This window comes from Ranitomeya imitator, chromosome 10 (assembly GCF_032444005.1).
Source record: "Ranitomeya imitator isolate aRanImi1 chromosome 10, aRanImi1.pri, whole genome shotgun sequence".
In the NCBI taxonomy this organism is placed as follows: Eukaryota; Metazoa; Chordata; class Amphibia; order Anura; family Dendrobatidae; genus Ranitomeya; species Ranitomeya imitator.
Window position 1 is genome coordinate 37,580,436 of NC_091291.1, and position 14,787 is coordinate 37,595,222.

The 14,787-nt window shown below is 43.5% G+C and overlaps 1 protein-coding gene across 1 annotated transcript; it reads right to left on the bottom strand.

Moving 5' to 3' along the window:
* Positions 1-7,290: 7,290 nt before the first annotated feature.
* LOC138652193 (uroplakin-2-like) lies at positions 7,291-11,535 on the bottom strand. The gene is made up of 6 exons (XM_069742961.1): positions 11,502-11,535; positions 11,152-11,310; positions 10,781-10,946; positions 7,918-7,991; positions 7,519-7,634; positions 7,291-7,344 (listed from the first exon to the last, which is right to left on the bottom strand). Exons 1-6 carry the CDS (start codon positions 11,533-11,535, stop codon positions 7,291-7,293), a joined length of 603 nt encoding a protein of 200 aa, XP_069599062.1.
* Between the last annotated feature and the right edge of the window lie 3,252 nt (positions 11,536-14,787).

The following is a 14,787-nucleotide window of genomic DNA, read 5'->3' on the forward strand; positions in this document are numbered from 1 at the left end:
CCCTCGTGCCAAGCCTGGTTTCAGCACCGTCAGCTGTTTCCGGGTTGTGTCAAGCTCACTGAGACACCTATGCTTGCCTCGTCGTGGTGCGGTCGGGTTAGCCAACTCCAGGGTGCCTCCAGTTTAGGAGCTTCCTATGTGGGCTGCGTGAACTGGTAGTCAAGGCTGGTTCTGTAGTGCCAGTAGGCCCAGCTCCCCCTGTAGGACTGTTGGGGTTCGGTAACTGCGGCTGCCTCGCGGCCTAGCTGTTCTCTCCTCTCCTGTGGGCCTTGGGGTCCACCACCTGGTTCCAGCACCGTCAGCTGGTTCCGGGCCGAGCCTTTGGCTTAGGTGCCTCCTTCTGGGTATCCAAGTTCCACCAACGTCAGGTGGTCCTTGGTAGTGCTTTCAGGCACGGGTACCTCCTGCTTAGTAACCAGGTTCCAGTAACGTCAGCTGGTCCTTGGTAGTTCCATTGGCTCTTGGACCTTCGGCTACCCATCCGGGTTCCAGTACCGTCAGCTGGTTCTCGGCAGTGTCTTTTGCTCTTGTACCTTCTGCTCCCCATCCTGGTTCCAGTAACGTCAGCTGGTTCCGGGCAGAGCCTTTGGCTTAGGTGCCTCCTTCTGGGTATCCGAGTTCCGCCAACGTCAGGCGGTCCTTGGTAGTGCTTTTTAGCACGGGTACCTCCTGCTTAGTAACCGGGTTCCAGTAACGTCAGCTGGTCCTCGGTAGTTCCATAGGCTCTTGAACCTTCGGGTAGCCATCCGAGTTCCAGTTCCATCAGCTGGTTCTTGGCATTTTCTCAGCCTTCTTGTACCTTCTGCTACATTTCCAAGTTGAAGACCCTAACGTCGACAACCCGGAAGACCACCCCGACGGCGGAGACGACGACGGCTGAGACGACGACGGCGGAGATGACGACACTGGAGACGACGACCCTGGAGACGACGACATGGAAGACCGAGAAGCAGAAGAACAAGAGGCTGCAGAACAAAGAGCAGAAGAACATTAAGCATAAGACTTAATATCAGAGCAAAAGATATTATCTAAATTATATGCAGAAGAAGACTAAGCAGTGTACGGGGGTGAGTCCGTTCCTCCTCGTGGTGCCCCTGGATAAAGCCTGATGCTGCAGGCCAAACTGAACGCGGACAAATGTAACTTTTGTGACTGGCAGAACGGAAGGTGTAATCTTCCAACTTTTATAGATAACAACTACGGGAATGCCTGTCACAAATGAGAATATGATGAAGAAGTAGAATAGGAAGAATAATAACAGTGGAATAAAAAGAATATGTAGAATAGGAAGAATAATAATAGTTGAATAAAATGAATATGAAGAATGTAATAAAAAAAAAAATAGGTAGAAGATGAAGAAGAAGATGAATAAGGTAAGAAGAAGTTGATGTCAAAGATGCTGATGATGATGAAGATGAAAGTGTGGGAAAAGTAAAAAAAAAAAAAGAAAAAAAAAAGAAGGGGAAGGGCGTGGAATAGTGAAACATCAATATCTGACAAAATAAAAAAAAATTTACATACTCAATATCTTTTTCACTCCGAACGTCTTAAAAAAAACAAAAAACATGCTATTCTATTTGATTGGGCTAAACCTCATTGCCTTTAATGTCTCCGCCACCTCCCACAATACATCCTACATTATTCTTAGTTGTTTTCCTTCATGTAGAATGAACCTACAAGGAAAGAAAGGGTTTATTTTAATTCCGATATTTTGGTCCCATTGACTTGCATTGGGATCGGGTATCGGTATCGGCGATATCCGATATTTTTTGAATATCGGCCGATCCAAACCGATACCGATACTTTCCGATATCGGAAGGTATCGCTCAACACTACTGATAAGGCTTCTAGAAGGACCAGCTTTAGCAAGAGGATCTGAACTGATACTGAGTCTATAGGTTCAAAGGGAGAGTCTATCAGAGATGTCAGAACCATATTTAAATCCCAAGTAGGTACATTTGGCCTGGGAATCAGTCTTGATCTGCAGCAAGCTTTGATAAAAGAGGGAAATCCAACGTTAACCTGCCAGGTCATAACTATACAAGACACCAAAGGCCGACATCTGGACTTTAAGGGTACTATTTGAAAGTCCAGGCTATAGACCTTTATGAAGGAACTCCAAAATGAAATTGACTAGCACTCTATCCCCCAGCTTCGCCCTTGAAATGGCTAGAAATTTTCTCCAGGTCCAACCATAGATCTTCATGGTGACTGCCTTCTTACTCTGGAGCAAGGTGGAAAGGGCCACAATCTGATTGAAAATTAACTGGTTCAGAGCCCATTCTCTTTTTCTTTTAAGCAGATTGTGGCTTAAAAAGTCCACCTTGCAATTCGGTTTTCCCTTTATGCGTAGAGCTGTTAGAAAAAGACGATTTATCACATCCATCAAGGAATTGGATCAAGTTCCTCCTTGAAGATTGACATAGGCCACCATTACCTGATTGAGAGGATTCTCACAGGGTGACCTTGTCAGGAAAAAAAATAAATAAAAGAGCTTCTTTATGCCATCTTCTACCACCAGTAACTCATGTTTGAAGAAACAGACTTCTCTTCCCTGGCCCAATCTCCCTGGATCAGGTGATCCTCCAATGAGCTCAACATCTCTTTGGGCTTGTGTCTGAGGTAATTATCCTCAATATATGATTTACCCAAGGCACTCCTCTGGCTAGATTCTCTATGTTCAATCCTCAAGAAAGGACCGAGTTGTTATTGGGGATAATGTTAGTCTCCCTTCTGGATGTCCCTTCAAAGCGAATTTGTCCATTAGAACATCTCACTACAACACACTGGTATGAAACTGAGCCCATAACACTTCCGGGATACACGAGGTCAGAGAACCCAGCAAAGACATAGCTTCTCTGAAAGTCATGGTGGGAATTTTTACCGCCTCTGATACCTGTCTGCATTTTTTTCCTTCTTGCCATCTGGAAGACAACATTCTTGATTTATAGAGTCCAGCATAAGGCCTTAAAAGACTTCTACTCTTAGGGGCTCTAGTCTCGATTTTTTTTTTTAGATTTAAAACCCACCCCAAATTCTTCAACGTAGAGCTAACCTCTTCTAACTGTGCACTTCAGTGATGAACTTGTAAGAAGGAGGGGCCAGGGCTGTAGTCATGGCCGACAGTAATCCCTGTATCACCCCTTGGCCCCCTCCCAGCACATGTTCATGTTTCCTTCCCTGAGTACCTCGGTGATGTTCCTCTGCGTCATCTGGAATCTCCCAGTATGGGAGTGTATTCTCTGCAGATGGTTCCACAATTAGAGTCACAGTCCGGCTTCACTTTAACTTCTTTACTCAACACAGCATCATCCAGGGCACAATCAATCATGACAATTGGCAACGCTTTCCTTTGCCTCTTCTCTCTGTCGTTAAGCCTGTCCCCAGGATGGACCGTGTCTTCCAGTCCTACAGTGTCCTCAATGTCCAGAATTTCTGCTTCTCGTGGGGATATTCTCTGCTGTTTCACCCTGGTCCTTAGAATAGCGGCCCACGCAAAGATCTGCCACATGTTGGATAACTTGCTTCCATTCTGCTTAGCCTTCTTTCTCTAGTAACTGCAGTCCCACTAATACTGCACCGCTAGCACTGCTGCTGCTGTACTTCTCTGTTCTGGCCCCCTGGATGCCCACTCTTTTTATAACATTGCTTGGCGTGGTGATGCCCTAGGCTAGCCAGCTCTGTGAGCTACACAGGCACCCCAGCCCCAACTAATTAAAAGCAGGAAGACCTCTCTAACTTATCCCACTGTACCCCTCCTACAGAACTATTTACTATGTCATAATTCCCCCATCCAGTGACCCAACTGAGGTTCTGTCCCCTCCCCCCCCCACTAGCAGCTGACCCAGGGTAGTAAACTGTCCCTATTTAATACATTGAAACACAGTAGATGGTAATACATATGAAATGTAGCAATGCCAATATTACAAACAATGGTAATACACCTTAGTGGTGTAGCAGTACCATAGTGTATGTATGGTGTCAATTATATGTAAACAAAGAATATTTGGCAAAAAAAAACAAAAAAAAAACAACACAGTTTATCATATCCCCTACAAACTGACCTGCCTACAATTAGAAAATAGTTCAGATATAGGACTACCAACAGATTGTTTTCTCAAAGGTGAGCTGTCACTTCTGCTATTTTTGTAAAGATACTAGGGGGCTGCTGACAGTCCGAACAGAAGGGCCCTGACCTGGAAGCGTTTGATCTCTCCCTTTATGAGCCACTCGTAGATACAAATTTTCTCTGTTTCAGTACCCACAGGATGGCGCTACCTTGTCCCTTGGTTACTACATAAACATTCACCACCTATCCAGTGGGGGAACAGATGGGGCGGTAACCCTGGAGGGGCCCAACTGGAGTCAAGGTACTGTAACTGTATTGGCGTGCACAGCGCACTCATTACAGTTACTCTGCGGCAGAGCAGGGAGACTTGATATTCCTGTCTGCCACCTTTCCGCTATGGAACCATGACCTGGAGGGGGCGGTGCCAGCATCAGACCTCCCACCCATCATCACAAGTTCAACTGTATAGGTTGGACGCCGATACAGTTGAACGCATTGATGAGACAGGGAACGTCACGCTCCCCCTCTGTCTCTGATGCAAGCACAATTACGTCATTACTTGGCGCCCGCTGACCTGAGACACACATGCACAAGGCATTACTATATCCTAGGGGGTTATTTTAGCATCTAGAGGGCACACAGTAAGTGCAGTAATAGGCACACATATTCCAATACTGAGCCGCTGCTGCCGTATCAGAAGGATGAGGAGTTTGTGCAGGTGGGGGATAGATGGGGACGATGCTGAAGATACGAGATGTGAAATGTGTCCTTGTAGTAATCTCTGCAGATGAGTCCTGGCTGGAGAAGTTGTCATGTCGGTCTGGGTCAGATGGAAAAGACCGGAAAAGTGAACAATTCCATCAGAATCAACGTCAGTGGTAAGTCACCATCTATAACTGTGCTGTAATCACTTATAGGTTCTGTAGGACTGGTATCTACCACTGACCATATGGCGGCAATATCCATGTTGGTTTTTGTATACAGATTATTTTGAGTAACAGCGTGGTCATCTGCTGGGGTTCTCCTACACCAGTGGTCCCCAACTCCAGGCCTCGAGGGCCGCCAACAGTGCAGGTTTTCAGGATTTCCTTAGTATTGCAGAGGAGTTGGAATCATCACCTGTGCAGATGATCACATTACCACCGATGCAATACTAAAGAAATCCTGAAAACCTGCACTGTTGGCGGCCCTCGAGGCCTGGAGTTGGGGACGCCTGTCCTACACTATTAGGGCACGTCACCCAGTTGTAATCAAGGTTACCTGGTTAGGGGCCCACTCAGAAGTTTTGCCCCCACTGAACCAAAACCTTAGCTACGCCTCTGCACCTACCTACTGTATTGATGTGGTGTTACAATGCAGACATCTGAGCACGGACTGGCCTCATCTCTCCCAACCCGAATGTCACAGCCTCATCCCCAGTGATCACACTTCAATCATACATCTTGTGATTAGGGAAATATATATATATATACATATATATACATACATACATATACACACACACACACACACACACACACACATACATATACAGTGGGGCAAAAAAGTTTTTAGTCAGTCAGCAATAGTGCAAGTTCCACCACTTAAAAAAACACGAGAGGCGTCTGTAATTTACATCATAGGTAGACCTCAACTATGGGAGACAAACTGAGAAAAAAAAAAAATACAGAAAATCACATTGTTTTTTTAACATTTTATTTGCATATTATGGTGGAAAATAAGTATTTGGTCAGAAACAAAATTTCATCTCAATACTTTGTAATATATCCTTTGTTGGCAATGACAGAGGTCAAACGTTTTCTGTAAGTCTTCACAAGGTTGCCACACACTGTTGTTGGTATGTTGGCCCATTCCTCCATGCAGATCTCCTCTAGAGCAGTGATGTTTTTGGCTTTTCGCTTTGCAACACGGACTTTCAACTCCCTCCAAAGGTTTTCTATTGGGTTGAGATCTGGAGACTGGCTAGGCCACTCCAGGACCTTGAAAGGATTCTTACGAAGCCACTCCTTCGTTGCCCTGGCGGTGTGCTTTGGATCATTGTCATGTTGAAAGACCCAGCCACGTTTCATCTTCAATGCCCTTGCTGATGGAAGGAGGTTTGCACTCAAAATCTCACGATACATGGCCCCAGTCATTCTTTCATGTACCCGGATCAGTCGTCCTGGCCCCTTTGCAGAGAAATAGCCCCAAAGCATGATGTTTCCACCACCATGCTTTACAGTAGGTATGGTGTTTGATGGATGCAACTCAGTATTCTTTTTCCTCCAAACACGACAAGTTGTGTTTCTACCAAACAGTTCCAGTTTGGTTTCATCAGACCATAGGACATTCTCCCAAAACTCCTCTGGATCATCCAAATGCCCTCTAGCAAACTTCAGACGGGCCCGGACATGTACTGGCTTAAGCAGTGGGACACGTCTGGCACTGCAGGATCTGAGTCCATGGTGGCGTAGTGTGTTACTTATGGTAGGCCTTGTTACATTGGTCCCAGCTCTCTGCAGTTCATTCACTAGGTCCCCCCGCGTGGTTCTGGGATTTTTGCTCACCGTTCTTGTGATCATTCTGACCCCACGGGGTGGGATTTTGCGTGGAGCCCCAGATCGAGGGAGATTATCAGTGGTCTTGTATGTCTTCCATTTTCTAATTATTGCTCCCACTGTTGATTTCTTCACTCCAAGCTGGTTGGCTATTGCAGATTCAGTCTTCCCAGCCTGGTGCAGGGCTACAATTTTGTTTCTGGTGTCCTTTGACAGCTCTTTGGTCTTCACCATAGTGGAGTTTGGAGTCAGACTGTTTGAGGGTGTGCACAGGTGTCTTTTTACTGATAACAAGTTTAAACAGGTGCCATTACTACAGGTAATGAGTGGAGGAAAGAGGAGACTCTTAAAGAAGAAGTTACAGGTCTGTGAGAGCCAGAAATCTTGATTGTTTGTTTCTGACCAAACACTTATTTTCCACCATAATATGCAAATAAAATGATAAAAAAAACAGACAATGTGATTTTCTGGATTTTTTTTTCTCAGTTTGTCTCCCATAGTTGAGGTCTACCTATGATGTAAATTACAGACGCCTCTCATCTTTTTAAGTGGTGGAACTTGCACTATTGCTGACTGACTAAATACTTTTTTGCCCCACTATATATATATATATATATATATATAGTTTACTTGACAACTCTTAACTTTGAGTTTAAGATATATAGCGCTGGGTTTACACAATTTTTAGGGAAATTCCGTGTCCAATGAAATAATTGGAGGGTCAATGGTTAGGTCTTCCTTAAAAGAGCAACACTTATGTATTATGAAAATTAAAACGTGACAAAGACAAAAAACAAACAAGATTACAAGACTTTGAAAAACTTTTATTCATCAGTAAAACAAATTTTTCTTCATTGACAATTGACGCATTAAATACTGGGAAATTAACTATTTATGTGTTGCGAAAGTCACCGCAAGGCCAACCAACAGCATGAACATGGAGATGCTGAGCAGCACTGTGATGACCACCATTCCTCCAGAGCGTCCCTCAAATACAAAGCGCATCTCTCTTGGGTTCGGAGGCAGATCTGTAGTCCAACCAGAAACAAAAAATAATCCTTAGTAATAAAGTTTTAGTCTAGTGCAACTAATTACACGTCCAAAATACTAAAAAAAAAAAAAAAAAAATTTTGGACACTAGAAAAATGTTAATTTTTTTTATCAATGTGCTGGATCCAACTCTTTTCACTCCTAAGCACAATAAAAATAATTTAAAAAAAAACACCCCCTGCAGACGGATGTCTGAATGAGGTCTTCGATCCATTTCTGGATCTACCTGGGAGGATTAGAGGGCAGTAGTTGAAGACTCACCTCGTGTCATGAAGGGCTGGGACCAATTTGTGTAAGCGATCTGCTTATCAGTGTTATACAACATAAAACGGATCCTGCAACAAAAACAGCGTCAGTGGCTTTAAAGCCAGAGAGAGCAGAACAGAAGATGGCTGCGGAAGAGACGTTTTATCCATCACAAGCACGACGCATGATAATTAGAAGGGGGATCTATAATATGCGGGGAGTAGGGTTTAAAGTATCAGGATGAAAAATAAATAAAATCAATGTGCGCACATCAAACTCCAAATTAGAACTAGGAAAATCAATACCGTAGATTTCATTTTAGATGTTTTAGTTAAGAAACTGATCAAAAATGTGAAGAAACCAAGTCCGGTCATCAGGCGCGAAGGCACAAACAGATGCCACAAATTGGTCTCAAACTTTTAATGGTGTTGTAATGTTACAGGAAGGCATTTGTCTGCAGGGTAGGAGTGGGATTGCCCTGCCGAGTCTGCTGACCTCAATGCAGACACGTGGGAAGATCATAAAGTGACGTTCACCGGCGTAGAAAGTTTTTAGCTCCGCTAACAACATAGGAGTCCACCAGTCTGTTAACCTCTTAGATGGTCTGACTGTCCAACTGTTCAGTTTGCACCCGTGACTGCTTTTTCAGGCGAATTTCTCCTGAAAAAGCACTCAAAGAGAAGAACATATGCAATAACTACTTAGGCCAGTGTTCCCCAAGTCCAGTCCTCAAGAGCCACCAACAGGTCATGTTTTCAGGATTTCTTTAGTATTGCACAGGTGATAATGGCATCACCTGCACAGGCAATAATTCCATCCCCTGAGCAATACTAAGGAAATCCTGAAAACATGACCTGTTGGTGGCTCTTGAGGACCAGACTTGGGGAACACTGACTTCGGCTGTTCATGAGCATTTCGAGTGTCTTGTTAACCACTTCAGGTTTCCCAAGACTTCAAATACTTAAAGTGATTTTTTTTTGCGTATGTTTTCTGCTCAGAAGATGCTTGATATTTGACAAGACAAGAGAATGGGAAAGCTCCAAAGACTTCAGAGAATCTGATGACCAGAACAAATAAAAGAACAGTGTATCCCTCACGATTCTTCCTCTTGGAAAACTCAGTGCGTTCGCCAAACTTTAAAAAGATATCATGTGCACATATCCTTAACACAGCCAATCAGAGAAGACTGACAGTATAAAAAGAAGAGGGCCAGACAAACAGCAGCATTTTAGGGTTTTACAGTGTAGAGGTAGGTGGTCAGAGACCCTAGCCGATTACACAAAAGGGATAGAAAAAGGAATATACCAACTGGTGTACTACAGGGCTGAAGCACAAATTAAAGTGTTCCTTTCAGCCTCTGAATAATAATCCAAAAGATTCAAGTGAGATCAGGAAGTGCTGTAGCTTTATAGTCACTGTAAATTGATCTGTTATATACTGCAGTAACAGCACCTTAATGAACACATTTTCCCCCCATTCTTCACACACTGCAAACAAGGAGGGCAGTTTAAAACTGTTTTGTAGTGATGGGCGAACCCATGCACGCTCAGGTCAGGTACCAGAATAGTACTGTAATCCCATTCATGAAGAGGTGACCCCAACATCCGTTGTTTGTCACGTTGTAATCTGCATGACAGCCTGGAAAACACAGGCTCTGACCAGGGTCTAATAAGCTTACTGCCAGAGTGCTGCGGTTCCCATGCAGTCAGATGACAGCATGAATTACCAGCAGTAAAAATGCTGCCTCTAGTCAGAGGTGTTGGCTGATTAGAGAGTACTACTCATCAGCCTACAGCTACAGGCGCCACTGATGGGAGTATTCATCAGCCAGCACTTGTGCTAGAAAAAAAAAATTGAAACAAATGGCATGGTGTTCTCCCACCCCTATTTTTGACAACCAGCCAAGCTAAAGCAAACAGCCGGTATTCTCAGACTGATAAGGGAGCCATAGATTTCTCCCCTCAACGACCTAGAATGTAAAAAAAAAAAAAAAAAAAAAAGAAGAGGGGGACCCCATGTTTTGCTTTTTTCTTAAATTGAAAGTTTTTTAAAAAAATGGCGTAGGACCCCTACGTGTCTTGATAACCAGCCATGATAAAGCTGACAGCTGAGAGTTGCAGCCCGAAACTGTCAGTTTTGCATTTGCTCGTTATTGAACTAGAAGAGACCCCACATCATTATTTATAGCACAGGTACCGACTGATGAATACTCTGATCAGTCTCTGCTGATCCCCATGATCGGAGGTAATTTTTTACCACCAGTCACAGCTACTGGGTCACTAGCTGGCATCTGATCGCATAAGCACCACAGCTCTGACTGGCGGTAATGCTCTTCCCACCGATCAGAACCACCGATGTTTCTTACATTGTCATGCACATGACAGCATGGGAAACACGACATTTGGGGGGTGCTGAACTCAAACATTAAAGCCGGATCACACTACAGCGAGATACGGCCGAGTCTCGCTGGTTAAAAACAAGCTCTGGCATCGGCACTCCAGAGCGGAGCGTGCAGCTCCATGTATTGCTGTGCGGCCGCACGCTCCGCTCTGGAGTGCCAGTGCTTGGATTTAACCAGCAAGACTCGGCCGTATCTCACCATGTGTGATCCCGGCCTAACACTGACATCCTTGAGCAGTCGGTGGGCGAGTTTGCCCACCTTCACCTTATTATCCCAATTTTGGTTTTGAGTAAAAATCACTGGACTAAGGCTGAAGTGCCACACAATTTGCGCTTCTTGGTTTGGAAGATTGACAAGGTAGGTGTATGTATGTATGTATGTATGTATGTATGTATGTATGTATGTATGTATGTATGTATATATATATTTTTTTTTTTTGTTCTTGAAACCCAATGAAAGGTAATAGGTCTCACTTACAAATACGTCGTCCCTGGAAGAATTCGAATCACTTGGTCGGCATTCTGACTACTAATGTCCGGTCCAACTTGAAACACGTAAAGATCCAATGGCGAAGGTTCTCCAAACATGGACACGCACTGCGGTAAAGCAAATCTGTCCGGGACAACATATGTTTCATTGTGTCCTAGGTAAAAAAAAACAAAACAAAAAAAACACTTATTTAGACCACGTACAAATAGATCAGTCATGCTGCATCTAAAATTTGCAGCAGGACAACGACGTGCGAACATAGCTTTAGGGTACGACCGACATACCTCTGTACGAGGCTGGACATTTGGAATCACACATTGGGCTCCACAGACCTACAGCTAAAATAATGCTCAACTTACCAAGGATCTGGACCTCCACCTCTATCATGGAAGTACTTCTTGGAGCCACCGATACATCAACTGCCTGGTGAATCCATGCTTCATACAAGCAGTAAGGTGGCATCAACCAGATGACAGATGATAGAATTAGATCTTCAGAAAAGAGTGAAATTTCAAATTCTGAAAAGATAGAAGTGGGAACAAAAAATACTCTAGAGATTTGCAAGAAGAATTAGAGATGGAGCCAATATCCTTATAGAACAGACTAGATGGTGGCCCGATTCTAACGCATCGGGTGTTCTAGAATATGCATGTCCACGTAGTATATTGCCCAGTCACGTATGTCACAGGTTAAAAAATAAAACGCTCACCTTTGGATCCGAGGGCCCATTGTAGTTGTAACATTCTCACCTTCGGATCTGGCGCAGGCGATGCACGCGCGGCTGCCACCATCTTCCGTTCCCAGGATGCATTGCGAAATTACCCAGATGACTTAGCTGTCTCGTGAGGCCGCTAAGTCTTCTCGGGAATTTCACAATGCATCGCCGTGAACGGAAGATGGCAGCCGTCGCGAGCGGCTCGGCGGACAACGGAGGGTGAGTTTAGCAGGTTTTTTTTTTTTTATTTATTATTTTTAACATTAGATTTTTTTTTACTATTGATGCCGCATAGGCACACATTGGGGTCACACAGGGTTAATAGCAGCGGTTACAGAGTGTGTTACCCGCTGCATAACGTGGTCCGTTACCGCCGGCATTAACCCTGTGTTAGCAGTGAGTGGAGGGGAGTATGCGGGCGCCGGGCAGTGACTGCGGGGAGTTAGGAGCGGCCATTTTCTTCCAGACTGTGCCAGTCGCTGATTGGTCATGGAAAAAAAAGCCACAACCAATCAGCGACTTGGATTTCTTTGACAGACAGAGGCCGCGACCAATGAATATCCGTGACAGACAGAAGGACAGAAAGACGGAAGTGACCCTTAGGCAACTATACAGTAGATGTTTTAAGCCAACTGTCATTTCAGCAGCACAATGTCAGTCTGATTATAGCTCCTCCCCCTCCATTCCACATAGAACTTTATGAGCACCAACTGTCAGCTCTTATCACACAGCAGTATATTTTTTCAGGTGGTTCACATTAGCTCTGTAATCCCACACCAGAAGTGATGGAAATGTTTTCATTATACTTTTTGTCCTATTGTTCCACTAGGATTTTGGTTTACAAATACAGATGTAAAAATACTGACTAAATAGTGATGTGTGAATGTGGCCTAGTGGGAGAGACTATTCATTAAAGAGATTTTGCCTCTAATTTAAGAATATTTTAGTGTGGGGGGGGGGGAAATCTGACTTATCTGATAGTAAAATTGACAATAAACGGATATCTTATTGATTTATGAAAAACATGCAAGCAACAGTTACTCATTAATCTCCTCATGATGTAATCTTACATCATATGTCGTGTCCCTGCCTTTGATGCATCTTTCCTGGAACATGATGGCCGATTTAATCAGCCATCATGTGCCTCCAACAGCCGCGAATGGAGTGGAGCTCCACCAGTAGCTGTTAACCTGTTACATCCTGCTGTCAATCTCCAACAAGGGGGACGCATCATTCCATGCTCCAATAGGCATGCCCGTGAAGTGATCAAGGGCGCCGATGGGTTTTCATGACAGCCTTGCAGAAGACCTTTGTGCTTATCATGATGATTCACCTGCAAGAGTCTAGTTTTCATAGGAAACCATGATTTTCTCTATACATAATGCTGATGGATACATACATACATACATACATACATACATACAAATCCTAGAACTACAATCTGGCGGTAGATGCAAGGTTTGGATCGCCTATTGTTACAGTGGCCAAAAAAAAATTTAAAAAAATAAAGTAATTCTGGCTTTCTGGTATCACTGCATTTGTAAACATCCGATCAAAATCTAAAAATTAATACAATTGGTAAATGGCATAAAAAAAAACAAAACACGACAATGGACGTTCAAAATCTTGCATCTACCCCCAGATTGTAGCTCAAAGATTTGCTCCTGCGGATTAGATTTGCTAGCAATCTATACAGTCAGGACAGGTACATGTATAATACTGAGGGCCTCAAAAAAACTTGGACAAAATATATATATATATATATATATATATATATATATATATATATATATATATATATATATATATATATATATATATATATATACATATACATATACACACAAAAGATGCCATTTGAGAGCCATGCAGCAGCACGCAACATCCGTTCTGTAGCGAAGCCTCATGGGCGGACGGTTGAGCACCTGATGTTCAAGTTAAATTTCTCCAATGTTGGAGTGCATTCAAGATCGAGAAGGGTCACATGAACAGACTTTCCAGTGGGGATTTTGCTGTAGATTCACATGAAAATTTGCATGTTTCACATGCTAATTTTTAAGCAGTGAAATCACCAGCAAATATAGGAAAAACAAAATGCTACTGTATGTATTCCCACCATGAAAGCATACCCAAAGGGCTCATTCACACTTGCAGCTCTTTCGTTAATCAAAATTTGAAAAAAAAAATATGGAAAACAAATCAAATCTTCCCATCAGGTGATCTCGACTTTGGATCACAGATACAGACATAAGTGGACAAGCTTGAAATGGCTCCTGCTGGTATATGTGCAGTAAATGAGTACACCCTTGCTGGGCTTCTACTTCCAAGCATTAAATGAAAAATTAAAAAGTTAACTCCAGATTAGTGATGAATGAACGTGCTGGGATAAGGGGTTATCAGAGGATGCTCAGGTGCTAGCCGAGGGTCTACGGCATGCTCAAACAATATGTTCTAGTCCCCGTGGTTGGATGTCTCAAGGCTGTATGACAGGTGCTCGGATAACACCTTTTCTGAAGACATTCACTTATCACTCTACAAAGCAGAGAAGAATCTTACCGTCCAGAAGTAAAGCCGTCTGCTGACTGACGACGCATCTCATAAGAAATAAGACGTTGAGTAAACTCCTCCACGATATGGGTCTCATTTCTCCAGAAGAACAGCCCAGGTCTGTTGTGTTACCAGGAGCCAACTATCTGGGGTTGTTCTCAAGTCCTTAGATTGCTAATTAATACCCTTGGTCAAGATGATGACTCGCTGACATGGTCTACACACCCACATTCGTAAGGGTGGATTCACACACGACAGGTTTGGTTAAGCTGCAAAAATTTCTAGAACCGAAAGTAATTTTTATTTATAAAAGGTTAAGGTGCCAAAATTTTTACTGTCATCAATTTTTAGACACTGGCAGTGAATAAAATTTACAAGACCAAACACAATTTCCCCCTGAGAATATTTGCGCTATACGATTGATCCAATTTTTCTTTGTGCACCAATGGACTTAAATGGGTCAATTCGGCCAAAACTAGCGCATGCCGAGATTTTTTACTGTGGACTTCATCTGTACATACCAAATCCAATTGTAAAAACCACACGTCGATTTTGATGAAATTTTTGCTCTAAAGCTAAGTGCACATGGCGTCCATCAGACACCAAGTTTTCTCAGACTTTGCCGGCGGTTTTGCTGTCGTTCTTGTTCCGCCGCCGGCATCCTTCTCTCCGTGATGTGGAGTATAGAGACAGGACAGCTTTCGAGACCCCTGAAGATTGACTAAGTCACTTC

Bases quoted from the DNA above. Each gene is read 5' to 3' on its own strand.
- LOC138652193 (XM_069742961.1), bottom strand. From the start codon at position 11,535: ATGTTACAACTACAATGGGCCCTCGGATCCAAAG. The intron at 10,947-11,151 runs GTAAGTTGAGCA...TTTTTTACCTAG, and splicing joins GGTGGAGGTCCAGATCCTTG to GACACAATGAAACATATGTT. The intron at 7,345-7,518 runs GTGACTTTCGCA...TGCTCTTTTAAG, and splicing joins TGCTGTTGGTTGGCCTTGCG to GAAGACCTAACCATTGACCC.